Below are 17,820 nucleotides of genomic sequence, written 5' to 3'. Positions count from 1 at the left end.
TCGAGCTCCTTGTCAGGCTCTGCGCTGGCAGCCTGGAGCCTGCTTGGGATTCTCTGTCTCCCTCTCTCTCTGCCCCTCCTCTCTTTCTCCTTCAGAATAAACCAATAAACTTAAAAAATTCATCAGTGAACAAGGTAAGAATAGCTCTATCCTCTTTGTGCTCAGGAGATGGTCTAACAGGGGAGAAACCATTTCATGGATAACCTCACTAATAAACAGATTAGTGATCATTGTGTATGAGTGTGATAAAGAAGGTATACAGGGAACCATCACTTTGGTTAGACAAGGGAGTTGAGAATTGACATTCAAGCCGAAACTTCAGGAAGAGAGTACAGTGGCCAGTAAGGAGGCTGTCCCAGCATGTGTGAGGGTTCAGTGTCCAGAAGGAACTCCATGAATATAAGAAACAAAAAGAAGCCCAGTGTGGCCAGAGCATGGCAAGCAAGTGGAGGAGATCTGAGATGAAGAAGAACAGTATATTGGTCTTTACCCTGAAAGCAATAGGCAACAATAAGAGACCTTCAATGAGAGAGTGGTAAGATGCTGTGTGGACAACAGATTAAAGGAGAGAAGGAGTAGATGTGGACAAAAGCTGTCCAAAATATTCCAGACTCGAGACTGAGTAGGAACAGCAGAGATGCCAAAGGGCAACAGAGAATGAGAGCTCATACATATTGTGATTTCCATGTCAGCACATAAATATTAGGCATTATATATGAGCCAAACATTATGCTGGAGTCTGAGGACATTCGAGGATTCGTGGAGAAGAAAGCTGCTAAACAAGTAAGGATAGCAATCAATATGTAATAATAACTAGGATGCATGCCAAAGGAAAAAAAGAGTGATAAGAGAAGGAGCAGCAGAATTGAAGTCTGGTGATCAGGGAGAACACACTTAGTACGTCAAATCCATGAGCTCAACACTGTATAAGATATTATTATGAATTAGTTATTATTAAATAAATTCAACATGTGATATTTCACTTGATTTGTCAACTGGGGTGAGCTATGGTACCCAGTTGTTTGGTCAGATGTCAGTCTCGATACTGCTGTGACAGGTTTTTTAGATGTGCTTGACATTTACATTGGTACACTTTAGTAAAGCAAATGATTCTCCATAATGTAGGTGGGCCTCATCCAATCAGGTGAAGACATAAGAGAAAATGCAGGTTTCCAAAAAAAGTGATTCTCCTCAACCCTGCCAGATAGATATTATGCCTCCATTCCAGTCTGTTTCCCTGATGAATTCAGTCTCAAGACTGCATATCAGTGCTTGCCTGAATGTCACATCAACTTTTACCAGCCTGCCCTACGGACAGACTTGCCAGCCCCTCCAGTCACATTAACCAATTTATGAAAATAAATCTCCCTTTCTTTTTATCACTCTTTCTCTCTCCCACTAGCCCTCCCTCCTTCCCTTTCTCTCTCTCTCCCTCTCTCTGACTCTCTCTCTGTATGTGTATATCTACATATATATTATATGTACTATGTAATATATAAAAATAGAAAAAAAGAGAACCTATTGATTGGTTCTATGTTCTGTTTCTTTGGAGAACCCTGATACATAAGCTAATATGACCTACATCAGATCATCCCCAAAATTGTAAAATAATAAAGTGCCGTGAGGCTCTGGAGCAGATGCTACACAGGAGCACTGAGATCTGAAGTCCATATTAAGTAAAGTGTATTTACTAACAATCAAGAACCAAGTGTCCATTATTTCTACAATCTTTGCTACATAAAAATCAACATAGTATCCTTCTAGGACTTCTTGTTAAAAAAATAACATGGTGGTGGTGTTGGTAGATTACTGACACCAAACGAGACTCATAAATTCTATTAAACATTGAAAGTTATCTAACATATGTCCCTTTATATTTAAATTCCAAAAAGCACAAAGTAAGATAAATGCTTAATTATAGGTATAATGCTGTCCTCTGTTTCTTATCCATTTACTTCTTCCTTCTGTAGGTGCCCCCAAATCCATCTTTCATCTGTATTGGAGCTTTGCTTTTACCATATACATCTACATTTTTATTATAAGTTGTCTCAAACTATCTTGGAAGCAAGTAGAGAACAAATTATAAACAACTTCGCTGCATCTACTGCAAGAATGAAGAGTGAAGACTTCTTAGCAAGACTGATGACATTCCAGAAAATGTTGACATCACTTTAAAGGGAAGTACTGTTCCCGTGAAGGGCCCCAGAGGAGCCCTGGGAAGGGACCTAAATCACGTCAATGCAGAACTCAGTCTCCTTGGAAGGAAAAAGAAGAGGTTCTGAGTTGATAAATGGTGGGAAACAGAAAAGAACTGACTACTGTTTGCACTATCTGTAGTCACATACAGACCATTGTCAAGGGCGTTATACTGGGCTTCCATTACAAGATAAGGTCCGCCTATGCTCACTTCCCCATCAACATTGTTATTCAGGAGAATGGTTCTCCTGTTGAAATCTGGAATTTGTTGGGTGAAAATTACATCTGGGTTTGAATGAGGCCCAGTGTTGCTTGTTCAGTCTCTCAAGTACAGGAAGATGAGTTAATTCTTGAAGGAAATGACATTGAACTTGGATCAAACTCAGATGCTTTGACTCAGTAAGCTACAAGAGTTAAAAACAAGAATGTTGGGAAATTTGGGGATGGTTATCTGTGTTTCTGAGAAAGGAACAGTTTAGCAGGTCTGGTGAATAAAATTTAAGTCATCCAGCTACAGAAACAGCAAGATACCGAGTGATTTTTCAGACTTATCTGTGATATTTCAAAGACATAAGAAAAGCTGTATTGACTTGGGGGGAAAAATTATAAACAACCAAATATGAGAACAAAGCTGAACCAGGGTGAAGATAGATGGGCAAACACACAAAATGCTGTGTGTTGCATTTTTGCTCAGGCTGGCCCTCCTGAGGGCCCATCCCAGACGACACTGCTGTTATGTCCCCACAGGGTCCTCAGCTCTGTGCCATAGAGGATGTGGAGAGAGACTGCGTCCCTTAGCACAGTCTATTCCCCGAAGTGAAATTACTGCACAGGCTTGAATACCCAGCAAAAAGGGAAAGAAGCAATCATTAATTGCAGACTTAAAACCAGATATAAAGATGGCCACCTGCTCAAAAATGTGGGACTCAAAGGGAAGCACAGGTATTGGACAATCACTGCTGACTCAGGAAAAGTGACCCATAATATTTTATTCTATGACATTTACTTTTCCATGGTTAGAGCCATTTGTATCTTATTGAACATCTTAGCAAGTCAACTTTAGTCCTTACATTACAAAATTCCCCCCAATGCACAATATATTGTGATCTCCAAGAAATTAAAATAGACTTCAAGAAGAATCCAACCGATACCTCCTCTCCAGAATTCATTGGGATTACCTTTCCCCCCCCCCCCCCAAAGGTATTGGGCAAATAAAAGATTGAGCTTTTTCCAGTTTTCAAGTCACCTTACTTTGGGGCTCCGGGTAAAAACTCTCCTGAGAGGAAGCCCTTGCCTTCTTGTGGACATGTCTGTTTTGATGATATTCGTGGATTCTGTATCATCTAAATTAGGCATAGTTATTGAAAACTGTCTCTTCAAAAAAGTCTTTGCACTGTGCTTGATCCTTTACCCCCATCTTTCACTGAAAAGTGCAGATTCAGTGACTGGCGCCCAATGGTGAAATATGGTCTTGTTATTTTACAACTGCAACCAGTCTCAAGGTGACAGAGGAAGAAATTGTATCACTGCACCTTGTGGTTCAAAACAGATTGGTGGCTCCGTGTCTTCCAATGAGAGGAATTCAACAGTCACTGGAAATGGAAGCTTCATGTGCTGCATGAATTTTGCACTGTATCAAAGAATGCTCATTTTAAGCTCAAGGAGCAGAGATGGCATTTGTAAAGCAAGGATACTCCTCATATGCATAACACAGGCCTTATAATGACACCAAACTGCTTACGGCAGCGTCAAATGAAAGCAAATTCTTCCTGCTTCTGTCTGACCAGCTGGCTGTCCTTGATCAAAAATTACCTTCGCTGCCCATCATGTTGTTTGTGGTTAAAACTTACCATTTAAATTGTAAGCTGCAAAATCTAAACGGAACTGCATGTGTGATCTTTGTCACCTCATTTTCATGAATGGAAAAGAATATTCTGACACAAAAATTACATACTTAATTCTAGCTCACCCTCTCTGCTGACCTCCATCCCACACTGCCTTGGGTTTATTTCCTCATCCATCAGTGGGTCAAAGTAATTTCTGCTGTATTCATTTCCTGTGGAAAGTACATGAAGTAAGGGTCAGTGATTATTAGAAGCACATGAACCAAAATGTTAATTTTGAAATCGACACCAGCACAGAAGGGCCATTTTAGCTACTTTATAAGCTTAATTTTTGTACAAGTCCTTGCAGGCCTCCCTTTTTTGTAATTATCATCTTGGAAAAGGTCAGAAAAGGTAATTCAAGAAACAAGTTCATGCTATCTTTCGGTTGCTAAAAAATTAATGAGAAAATTATCAAATGTAGACTTTAGGATAATAATACAAAAAATTTCAGCAAAATTATGTTTAAGATATACTCAGGAAATGGACATTGTTGGATCACAGCGATGTGATGTTTCGAATTCACTGATCATTCTGTTTGCTGGCTTGTATATCATTCCCAAAGTAAATCTTGTTTCCAAAATTCTGTCATCGACTTACTAGTACCTTCATTATGAGAAACTATAGAAAATTTCCATGTTGACACTTGAATAAAAAGATAGAGAAAGAGAAAAGAGAGAAGAGAAGGGAAGGAAGGAAGGAAGGAAGGAAGGAAGGAAGGAAGGAAGGAAGGGAGAGGAAGGGAGACAGAGAAAAAGAAAAAGTGAGAGATGGTCTTGCTTATTGTTTTTTTGTTTGTTTGTTCTGTCAACTTAAGTTACATGAAGGGAAGGTAAAATGATCCAGTCAGAAATTTTGCTCAATACACATCAACACTCTGAACAAACAAACCCAAACTCTCACTTTACATTTCCCACTTACCTTTGTCCTTATCTCAATAATCAAACTGTAGCATCGAATATGACTTTGTAATAGAGAAAAGGGTCTGTTATCAATTTTCCAAATCTAGTTTCATACTTCCTGCAGACTGAAATGTATATGTCTGTTGCTAGTAATTTGCATGCAGTAAAATATAACCTACTCTGACGATAACTCAAGTTGCCTCCAACACTGTCAAAGAAATAAAGCATCGTAGACTGAAAACAGCAGTAATTTTGAAAGTATTGTTCACAGGAAAGGGTTAACATATACCAGGCATACTGCGATACTCCATGGTATATTTGATTTAGGATCAAAAATAATCCAACCAGCAGCTTCTTTGCCAAGACTAAATGGAATTTTGATATGAACCGAGGTTTAATTTATATTCCTGGACTGGCACATTTTCGCTGTCAGTCTCTGTTCTATCAATGTAGGAAGTACAAGAACTGAAAACCTGCTTTTCCTTGAGGTCTCAATAAAGAAAAAAAAATAAATGAGTTTCATTTTTGTTACTTTATCTGTCAACAACTACTGGGCTGGTATGAATCTTGGCAGTATGTAATCAAAATCTTGTGTACTGCAATAACACAGCCATTCTCCCTCATTCACTGGGATTGTTTTTGGTTTCTTCCCCCTCCACCACAAAGCACCGTGGTCCCCTAAGCACAGTCTTCCATATGCTAGCAAAATAACTCGCCCATATGAAAGCGGGTGGCGGTGTATTTCTTACTATTGCTGTGTAGGAGCCGTCAACAATTGGTACCAGCTCCTGAATCTCCCCCCATCCAGTACAAAACTCAGTTCTTCGTCTCCTGAAACGACGTAGTAAATAATTCCAAGGGAGTCAAGATCTTGGAGAAAGAAACAGAGGTAAGTCGTTTTTAACCAAAAGTCTGGAGAAGTCGATCTGGTCTGTAACCAAATGTACTAGCCAGAGTTATTTGGGTTGTAATTGTTTTCAATTACACTGGCACTGGAGAAATGAGGGTCCTGCCTGCTGGACAAGCAGGCTTGTGCAACGGGGAGAGCAACCCGTGGGAGGTGGCCCCTCAGAGGCACACGTATGGTTTCCACATCTATGCAAATCGTTCCTCTCACTTTCAGCCTGGCCAGAGGCACATATGTAAGTTATAAATGCCACGCCTGGAGTGATTTATGTTGTGCTTCGTTTTCTGGGAGAGGACAAGTAGCATTTTACAGGTAAACGCTAATAAGGAATCTTCATAAAGAGACAGGCAAGCCGTGGGTTCCCTTTAAGTATCCCCAAAATTTGCCTTGTCTTGTTTTATCTTATCTTTTTTAAAACTTTTTTGATGCTTTTTAAATTATATTTTTGAGAGAGAGACAGAGTGAGAGGGGAGGGTCAGAGAGAGAGGGAGACACAGAATCTGAAGACAGGCTCCAGGCTCTGAGCTGTCAGCACAGAGCCTGATGCGAGGCTCGAACCCACGAACTGTGAGATCAGGACCTGAACTGGAGCCACTCAACTGACTGAGCCACCCAGGCGCCCCTTATCTCATCTTATCTTATTAATTGTATATGATGCATATTTGTATATAGTGCATATCTTTAAACCTTCTATATTTATATAATTCATGTATTTTATATAATTCAGAGATCATTATGTAGTTCGTATATTTTCTATGTATTTCATAGCATCATATATTTTATGTAATTCATATATTTTATATAATTCATATACCTTCATATAATTCATATATTTTTATATTTCATATATTTTATACAATTTGTATATTTTATGAATATATTTCATGTATTTTGTATATTTTATAATTCATATTTTTATATTTATAGAATTCATATATTTTATATAATTCATATATCTTAATTCATATTTTATAAAATTCATATATTTAATATAATTCATATGTTTTGTATAATTTGTGTATTTCCACCTTATTTGACATTATGCTGTATGTTGTTTCACATGTATAGTATTATATATAACATATATTATACATGATATAATATTATACTTGTTTCTTGTCTGTATGCCACTAAAAGAAAATGCTACAATCTAAAAAACATGTTTTCAAGCTAAACTAAACTAAAATTGCTCCATGGAGACAATGACATTATCTCTTTGTTTACTGCAGCCCCTGTGGTGTCCAGAAGCATGGCTGGCACACAGGTGCTCACATTATCTGAACCCATTCGTTAAAGGCCCCTGCTTGGAAACCTACTGCAAACTCTTCCCTTGTCAAGATGTTCTATCTTGACTAAATGAATGACTTTTCTCCCACTCTTTATTCATCTCTTCCTTTCTACTACCCATCCCTTCTCTGTTTTCCTCCAAGATCCCCTTTTTACCTAAATGCTTTCTAGGGACCAAACATTATGTATGGATTTTAACAATGAACAAACAAAGCACTGTGGCCTCTGCCTTCAGAGCACAGTGAGCTCAGAGAAGAGGGAGGGGAAACTATGCAGTCTGGTAAGATTGAGCACTGTGGTCAAGGATGGAGTTCTGGTTGAGCACATAGGAAGAACATCTAACTCCTCTAACTGGGGACTTCAGAGGTGAGTCCTGGAGAAACTGCTCTCTGCAGTTGAGTTTTGAAATGTGATTGGAATTAGCCAAATCAAAACTATGGGGGAAAGGAATTTTTCATGGAAGGAGAAGCATGGGCAAAGGAGAAAAGATACAAAGAGCATAAAGACATGAGAAGCATGTTTTGTTAGCAGATGCTGTTCAATTCTGCTCAGTCTCCTAAAGTTACGATATAGTAAAGAAGCAATGGCATCCAAATTTCCTCACTAGTCCCAGAACAGAGGTTAATTCATGTGTTTGTTCAAATTTGCACAGTGCCACTTTGTGCTCATATGATGTTTCCTATCTATTCATTCGACCAGTATTTATTGAGTGCTTTTTTTGTAAATATGTCAGTAAAATAAAATGCTCAAATATCTTTCCCCTCCCAGAGCTTACATTCTGGAACAGAAAGGATAAAGGCAAACAAATAGGTATATTTGATAGGTTTTTTTGATGGTGATAGGTGTTGTGGGAGAAAATGAGAGCCAGATAATGATGATTACGCAACTCAAGGACGAAGAAGGGTCACATGGTTGGCATACACCTTTGTTTCAGACTAAGAATTACACTCAAGATTAAATCACTCTATTCTTGACTATTGAGATAGTGAAGCCATAGTGAAATACTTATCACCTATATTTACAACTTATGATTTTGCCAAGTTCTTGCTATAACATAAAACAACCTATGAGTCAGATAAGAAACTACACTTAAATGGCAAAACAATTCTTCTTCTTTATAACTTGCCCTGATAAACCAATAACCTAAATACAGCAGCCTAATACAGTAGTCTAAGACAGTAAAGCACATGAAACCTATGACATATTTGGAAACAACAGACTTCATCCTAACACTCCTAGCTCCATTGCTCAAGTTTCATCAGATAGTGTGAGGATTTAATAAAGTGGGATGGTTTTGGAATAGAGTGTAAATTACCAGAAGGTAAGTTGCTAATAGGATAAATTTCTGAAAGTGCCGTGATCATTGAGAATATGCTTTTGGATATATCTAAAATCATCTCACAGGAAAATTAATAGACCCACTGAGAAATTCAAAGTAGGGCATTCAGCAACATACATACAACAGATTCGAATTTGGCTGATATTTAACTGTTTGTTATATTCAGATGAATAATCTGACAATCACTCGTGTGTGTGTGTGTGTGTGTGTGTATAAGGATGGCTCTGTATTGAAGCAATTGGATGTGATACAAAATTAATAAATCAGTACACTGGTCTAATAGGTACTCTTGGTACTCTATTTTTGTTTCCAACTTCCTAGAATTAGCCGTTCAATGTTTAGAATCAGCCTCAGCTGATTCATTTCTTGTGCTATTTTTTACTGGACTGGGGGAGGAACACACATGTATTTCCCTCTGCCCTTAACACATATCAGGTTTTCCTATCATTTAACTCAGAGCAGCACAGAATGTAATCAGGGCTTTTACTTAAATTACAGTGTACATGAACTTTGGTCAGGAAATCCTCCAGTGTGCATCCGAGCAGTTCCTTGGGGGCTGTAGGAGCGAGAACGAAATTGCCCACCAGAGGAAGGTTAGTGTGAATCATGGAAGTGTCTTGGCTCAACGAGGCAATCACTTCCTTTCAAATCAGCTGCATTAGCTCCAGAGGAAGCAAATCTGAATGCATCTATCTGTTACTTGGGAGGTTTTTATCGAGTCCCTTCTTGTAGTTTTCCTGTGAATGCACCTGCTTCAGCTCAGCCTCTTATCACCAACTATCATGTTTTCTGTAATATACTATCAGTGAACTAAACACACAAGGACTGCGTGTAAACTAAATCGCTAACTAAACAGTTTACATCCTATGATTATAGCCATGCACCGAAATTTTACAAAGTAGGATGTTCTCCTGAACATGATTCCTTTCAAAGGCACGAAGGCTACGTAAGTATAATGAAATTGGATTCCTATGCACTTGATGAATAAATTTGGGAAAACTTCCTATTTTCCTCTCTTTGAAAATCCAATACGAAGAACTCAGGTTTAAATGTCCACAGGCCAGACAGTTTACATATACCTATGTGGAAATCAGGGGCTGTAATAGAATATAGAAAGTGAAAACTATGTCAAATCCAAACATGCTCCACCATACTAAATCAATTCAAATACTGTTTTATAAGGCTGATTTGCAAAAATATTATATGTGTGTGTGTGTGTGTGTGTGTGTGTGTATTTTTCAATAAGCTTCATGCCTAGCACAGAGCCCAACGTAGAGCTGAGATCAATGCCTGAGCTGAGATCAGGAGTCAGATGCTTAACCAACAGAGCCACACAGGTGCCCCCAAACATACTTTACATTTAACTTAAAGGCAACTAAAGATACGAGAATACTTCTTACTGTGATATAGTTATCACACTAAATAATTAAAGAGAACAATAAAACCAAAATAGACATCCAAAAATAAAAGTTAATTGACAAGAACTCAAAGTATGACTCAGATATCCACGATCAATATTATTATTCAGCATTCTCTTAGAAATCTTAGCCAAAGCAGTTAGAAAAAAATAGGAGGATGAGCTAAAACTATTGAAAATCATTGTATGTCATATAACTATTATTTGAAGATGATATGCTTCCTTACCATGAAAACATAAGAGATTTAACCAAAAAACTTTTAGAACAAAGAAGATATTATTGGCATCATAGCTTGAAAATAACCAGATAATCATTAAGAATCATTAACTTTTCTAAATACCAACAATAGCCACTTAGAAGACATAATGAGTATATAGAACAGCAATACCCAGGGCAGTCTGGGTGGCTCAGTAGGTTAAGTGTCCGACTTTGACTCTGGTCATGATCTCATGGTTTGTGGGTTCGAGCCCCACACCAGGCTCTGTGCTATCAGCACAGATAGTCAGTAAAGAGCCTGGAGCCTGCTTCAGATTATGTGTCTCCCTCTCTCTCTGCCCTCCCCCCCACACACACTGTGTCTCACTCTCAATAAAAGAATAAACTTTTTTAAATTTAAAAAAAGAAAAGCAAAACCCCTAAGAAAGTTCCAGATATCTCCCCAAAATTAAATTATATTAGATTTTTCATAGGAATCGATCAGCGGTCATCAAGAGCATTCGTCTTCAAACTGAAGCCATGGATGTCTTTAACAGCAGGGTTAAAAACAGCAAATTGATAACCAGTTCCTTTTATGTCTTTACAGAAAGCCTGACTGTGACAATTAGTTGACTGCTAATACTATATTCCAGAGCGGGTGCCCTGCTGGACAAATTAGCTTTCTCTACTGCTTATTCTTACTTCCTTTCCAAATCTTGTGGGTATTTGAGATCTCAGTGATTTGAAAATCTAAATAGGGTAATAGTAGAAGTTTGCTAACAAGTACTAATTAATTGAGCCATATTCCTTCTTCCCCTAAGGCCCTCCCTCGTGGCAGATCAGGAGGCATCCTGACTTTCAAACCACCATCGGGCCTGTGCTGCTGAGTGAGTAATTGCTTCAGGGCTTTCTCCCCCAGCACCTCGAGGCATGAAAGCCTCCAGTGCTTCTCTGGACCTCAAATCCACAGTGGTATAGCCTGTCGCTGTGTAGTTGAACCCCTAAACAGGAAGATCTTTCATTACTTAAATAATAGCAATAATTCAAAGGTGAAGTATAAATATACTATTTTTTTTTAACACATGTATCAAAGTCCTTCCAAAAATATCAAGGTAGATTCCTTTTTTTTTCCTAGTTTGAAGCCTGGCAACATGATTCTGCATGTAAATAAAATGATGTACGCAGTGTGTAATATTACCTTTCAAATTAGGGTATACCTAAAATGAAACCTCAATCACCCTCTAATCTTTTTTTCTTTCTTCTTCTTCTTTTTTTTTTTTAAGTGATAGTTAGGGAGAGAGAAAACGAGCAGAGAGGGGTAGAGGCAGAGAGAGAATCCCAAACAGGCTTGCATTTTCAGTGCAGAGCAAATGTGGGGCTTGATCCCAGGACCCTGAGACAAAATCAAGAGCGGGGCTCAACCCACTGAGCCATCCAGGAGCCCCACCCTAATCTTTTTATTCCGCCATCATTCATTTAACAATACATCTTCCTCATGGTTTTAAGGTTACTTCTATTTATTCACTATATTTAAGGCTTCATTTAGGTAGTAATGTTTTTTTTAATTTTTTTTAATGTTTCTTTGTTTTTGAGAGATAGAGAGACAGACAGAGTGTGAGCAGGCAAGAGGCAGAGAGAGGGAGACACAAATCCAAAGCAAACACTAGGCTCTGAGCTGTCAGCACAGAGCCCCACGTGGGGCTTGAACTCACAAACTGTGAGATCATGACCTGAGTCAAAGTCAGACGCTTAACCAGCTGAGCCATCCAGGCACCCCAAGTAGTAATGTTTTCATCACACTGTAGCACAGGTCAATATGGAAGCAATCAATATCATGGATTATTAGATTTAAACAATCTTAGTAATCATTTCTCTTAAAAATCGGGTAATTTATAGACAACTACACTCTAATCTCATAAAGCAAAGGGTTCAGGATTTCCCCTGGGTTTTTAAAATAAGGTTTTTGGTCAATTAATCTGACAAAGACTAAGGAAAATCGTATTTTCTGTTAAATTCTCTTTAATAGAAAACAAAAGTGATCTGAAAGAAACTCTAGATGGAGTTATTTGGAGACTAAGGACTAATTTATATTTAAGAGCATCAAATCCTAAGGTTATGAAAAACTTTCCTAACAAAATCGTTCTTAAAATGGAAATGTAACTATTGCACTCTGGTCAACATTGTGGCTTGTGAAGCTTGGAATTTACATGAAACTGCACTGATATCGTGTAACAGCTTATTCTGATAGAAAAGTATGTATTTTAAAATTTCACCACCTATTTCAGAGGATAAACAATTCAGTAACATGTCCAGCTGCTAAGACACCAATCACATCACTAACGTAGGAGAAAACATTGTTCTGTCCATTATTCTACTGTGCAGCTATTTATATTAGGAAAATGCTTGGACTTCTGGAATATCAGCTTTGTGACTTCCAGTCTAGCATTTCCATGACTCTAAGAGTCTTACCCATACCTTTAACCCTCAGATACATTCTTGTGCTCACATTTTTATGTCAAAGCTATATACATGTCACTGGCATATAAGTAGATCCAGTGGTTGAAATGTGTGAGTCCGTGTCTCATCCAGGAACTGAAGTAACAACACGACATCTTGCAATGTTAAAATCATTCTTACAAGAAGAATTCTTATTCCAACCAGCTACGTAGGATCGATTTTATAAAATATTATTTTACAAACACAGTCATGCATTGGGGTTTTCGCTAACATCAACTTGAAGAGAACATAGGAAATAATTGTGCTGAATGGTTGGTAAAAAAGTGTTACCAATTGTTCCAATTTTAGCATTAACAGAAACAGGAAAAGATAACACAAATAGACATTCTCCTGATCTCTTGGGCAAATCTGTCTGATTAACTGTAAGCAGGCAGGTCTTTCTGAGAAGACAATAAATTAAACTTTTCTTATTCTATTGAAATACTCAAAACTCAAATATCTAATGAAAATGGTCTTTCCCAAACTGAACATTGTTCTGGGACTCTTACTCCATTAAAAAAAAAAAATACAAGAAAGTAAACTTAAATTGATTTGTGTTAATTTGTATAAACTGACCAAGTATTTTATCTTTCATATATCTCCATAAAATATTTCTTTATTTCAGAAGGAAGTATGTATCCCTGAGTCTTTATTTTTAGCCTTTGAAGTCAATGAAAGAGATTCAAATCACTTAGGGGCCAAATGGGGTCTACATTCTCAAATTCAGGTCAGTTCAATAAACCTAAAGCAAATGATTTTTCTGCATATTTCCTTTATCTTAATAAAGGAAATGTCTCAAAGCAAAAAACATATATTTTTTTAATTGTTCTATAAATTTCATATAACACTTCTTTCTCATCTGAAGGGGAGAACAGCCATAAGTAAGAGCAATGTAAGCAGTTTTACATAATATGACTTCAAAAATAATCTAGGCTATGTGCACTGTGGGGAAAAACAATTCTCATCACATATTTGCTCAGACAAGGTGAATTATGCACTTAACACGTGTACTATAAGTTATTTTTATTACAAATTTTTGCACTGGTGTATTTTAATGGCTATACTAATCTGAAATTAGATTTAGGATCACATTTATAACCTCAATCCATGATTTTTTTGGCTCAGGCACAACTGTTATGGACCTCCTACCCTTATTTCAAATTACCCCTCATCTCTTCTGAAAGGATCTAAGGCCTTAGATCATATATGCTCAAACTAATTTCCCTCAGCAGCTTTAAAACATCTGCCATTTTCTTTACTGCTCAGCCTTCCACATTGCTGCTGTCGATGGAAATGCTTTTGTGCTAACAGAGGTGCTTTTCAAAACATACTTACCATGAAATCAATGGTGGCACTTCCATCCTATGAAGCCACAGGAACACCTCTGTTGTCAATTCCAGAGCTGCCATTGGGGCCATCTCCAGTGACCACCATTGCCTTCAGTACGAATATTTGTTGGTACCCATTATAGCCATGGCATGTTCTCTCCAACATCTTCTCTCGTTCTAATCAAACCTTGAACTCATGCCTCTATCCGTCCATGTGCCATTGGCAATGCCAAGTGAAGGGATATACATCATCTTTGCCCACTGGTATTCCTCCATATTACAGAAGTTAGGAGGTAGACCACTGAGGTTCCCCAACAACTGACAGAGATCTCAGTCTTTATGCCAAGACCCCCTTCCCCAAAAAACAGGAATCAATGTCTGGGGATTAGATCATGGGACAATATGATTGGCAAACACTGTACTGTAATCAAAATTCCCTTTCCTCTCTGGTCCTGAGCTATTGGCATAACATCAAGCTTGTGTGCCTGACTGTCTCTTTCCTTGGAATTAACCCTTTCCTAGGAGTCATTTTACTTTTTTCTTAAATGGAAATGCAATAAGCAAGCCAAATGGTAGCTACAAAGAGCTTAGCAAAGTTTGAATTTAATATAGAATTTTATTGATATAGCATAACTCTTTAATCTGATGGCTAAAAAGTATTTTTAAAAATTTCCCCAATATTTAAAAGAAACTAGGCTTTTAAAAAATGTGATTTCTGCCCAACTGCTAAAATATTGACCACATCACTGACATATCAGAAAACCTAAATTTCTGTATCAGTTTTGTCACTAAAAAGTTTTGGGCTCCTTTAAACCACCCATCCTCAGACATGCACTGAGTCCTAGACTGAACATACTTGAATCAACTAAACTGGGATTCCACTCACACACAAACACGCACAGACACATGGAGTGGTTCTCTAGCACTCTCCCTCTTCATATACTATTTTTGAGGGGCCAAAGGGAAGAGAGAGAGGGAGAGAGAAAATCTCAAGTAGGCTCCACATTGTCAGCACAAAGCCCAGCGTGGGGCTTGATTCCACTACCTCAAGATCGTAACCTGAGTCAAAATCAAGAGTCTGATGCTTAGCCAACTGAGCCGCCAAGGTGGCCACTTTTCAAGTACAGTAATTCTGAAGTTCCCTTTCTCAGAAGGCTAATCATCATCAGGTCAGTGCATAGCTGGAAATGGGCAAAGACAATGAGCTGGGATTGGAAGACCAGTCTACACACACAAAGACCAAGTTCTGGGCAAGATGGAGCAGAGGGCATGTGGGCAAACCCAGTCCCATTTACTCTCACTAATGCTTTCTTTGTTAAGCATCTAAAAGGTGGATACATACTGATATTTACTTATAGGATGACAATTTATGCTCACTGTAATAATACTCTGGGGGAATATCTAATTACCCTTTTGCCTAAGTAATCACATTGGTAGATGATATAAAACTTTTTTAAAATTAACAAGAAGTAATCATCTTCTACAATATCTCAAGTTTCTAAAATCATGTATTTTTTCTTCATGCACAGACCATAAAATTGCACATTTCATTTGCTATTGAATCTTTTTTTGGAGGGTCTCCCCAAAGCAGGTGATCAGGGTGGGTTTGAGTAGAGCTGTAGAAAATAATTTGTGTCTTTCTTTTTTTTAATTTAATTTTTTTATTAATTTATTTTTGAGAGAAACAGAGACAGTGTGAGCATGGGAGGGGCAGAGAGAGAGGAGAAAGAGAATCCCACGCAGGCTCCCTGCTGTCAGGACAGAGCCCAATGCAGGACTCAAACTCATAAAACTGTGAGATCATGATCTGAGCTGAAACTGAGAGTCAGACACTTAACAGACTGAGCCACCTGTGCACCCTGCAAATAATCTTTTTCTAAATGTCAACTGTGTTCCAGAAGAGAGATGATATAACCCCTACCCATGCAATGTCTAGCTGCTTTTGTCAGGATGATAGTAAATCATTTCTGGATTTTCCATCTAAAGTTTCTTCTTTTTGTTTTTTCCACTCTACTCTACCTACCTTTGAGCTATAAAATTTTCTCTCTCTCTCTCTCTCTCTCTCACCATTTTCCAGAACCAGGCCAACGAACTATCACTCATGACAATGACTACCTTCCATGCCCATCCTCATCCCCCAGATATGGGAATAAGCCCGTAGTGGTGGTTCTCAACGCCAGCTGTCCACCAAAAGGCCTTGTAGAAAACCTGGAATATCAATCTGCTCTAGAATCATGCTGAAGGTTATGACTGCCAGAGAGTCCCTCGCACCTAGATAATTCTGGAAGTTCTCTGTTGAGAAGCACTAACACAGGAACATAAAGTCTAATTGCAGGGATATGTAAGAGTGATAAAACAATATATGTTTACCTAAGCAATTATACTCTCCTCATAGAAAGTCTTACATACAAAACCAGCATCAAGGAACTTGGCCTTTGGAGTAAGCTTTCTTTAAAATCATGGAGAAATTACTCTTTCCTGGTACACAGAACTCACTCAGCCTATGTCTAGGAATACCCTTTGTATTCAGACTTTTCTTATATCATAGAACTGATGTGAGAAATAACACATACAATTGAGACCTGGGAATATTATATTGCAGGTCAATATTGGTGAAGCAGCATTTTGGGGGTTGAAACATTATAGTTCTCCAAGGGTTCTTGAAATTCTCCCATGCAGATTTGCACAGCTAAATTTCCAGGTCTAGTTAGCTACAATCACATTGCTTAGTACTAGCCACCAGCCACAAATATTATAGAGTTCTTGAAATAACCTAGCCCACATTAGAATTTGTTGTCAATATAAAACACACACAGATTTCAAAGACTTCATACCAAAAAGGAAAAAAAAAGTGAAATATCCTTAAATTTTTACATTGATTACAACTTGAAATAATATTTGTAGATACTGTTTTAACTAAAGGTTATTATTAAAATGAGTTCACTAGTTTCTTTTTAATTTTATTAATGTGAGCTGTTAGAAAATGTAAAATTATGTATGTGGCTCACATTATATTTCTCTTGTATAACGCTTGCCTATAATTACTTCCACCCCAACACTTATCACAAATGTCATCATTTTCATAGGCTTCATCCTATCCTCTCTCACCAACACCTGCTCTACCATAAATGCAGTTATTCTCCATGACTCACTTTATTCAGCTTCTAACAGCCAAACCATCAAGTTGGTATTCCGCCTCTGAACATTCATCAAAAACCTTAAAATTCAAGGTAACCACATAGGCTTCTCATCTTCTGGGATCACAGAGAATAATAATTCTTACTGAAAAAACCTGAACACTTCTGTTGCATATAAATCTGAAGAAGAAGAAAAAAAAAAAGCCTGGTCCATCATTGATTTGGGCTAAGGGACACACCTCTCTCCTCAGGTGAAATACCCTAGCTCCATAAGAAAAATGCATTTCCCATCATGGGAACCAAAGACCTAAAAAACTCTTCCTTGGGCTGAAGGTACCAGAAGTTTTCCTTCAGAGTCCAGGGTTGAGCAAGAAGAAACCAGACGAATGCCATGGGTCCCTAAGTCCCTCCTTCATGCTGCTGAACATCTATCACTCTGCCAGCATGGAGGTCACTGATCTTGAACGTCTGACCCAGCTCTGGAGTCTCTCTTCTGAATGTGTCAACAACCTCTCCAGATGGTATCCTGATATTCCTTTACAATGCCCTGTCTGTAGGTGCAGTGACACCTCCCATTAAAAAAAAAAGAGGGAAGGCAGATGGCAGTGGGGTGAGATGTGAAGGTCACAGAATCCAACAAGCCTTGGCTTAAATCCCTTATTCTACCATTTATTCTCTTTCTTACTTCAGTCAAGGTAAAACCTTGATTTCCTCACCTGTAAAATGAGAAAG

The 17,820-nt window shown here is 38.0% G+C and overlaps 1 protein-coding gene and 1 pseudogene across 1 annotated transcript in view; one reads left to right on the top strand and one right to left on the bottom strand.

The window, feature by feature from the left end:
• The window catches only part of OFCC1 (orofacial cleft 1 candidate 1), a 284,782-nt gene that overhangs the window by 262,026 nt on the left and 4,936 nt on the right, over window positions 1–17,820 (bottom strand). The window contains 1 exon segment of the mRNA XM_029943141.1: window positions 4,166–4,252. Coding sequence (XP_029799001.1) covers window positions 4,166–4,252 — 87 coding nt within the window.
• LOC115296353 lies at window positions 730–2,675 on the top strand (annotated as a pseudogene).

Source organism: Suricata suricatta, chromosome 7, assembly GCF_006229205.1.
Source record: "Suricata suricatta isolate VVHF042 chromosome 7, meerkat_22Aug2017_6uvM2_HiC, whole genome shotgun sequence".
Lineage (NCBI taxonomy): Eukaryota > Metazoa > Chordata > Mammalia > Carnivora > Herpestidae > Suricata > Suricata suricatta.
The sequence above is the reverse complement of the archived record's forward strand: the minus strand, read 5'-3'. Positions and strand labels throughout refer to the sequence as shown.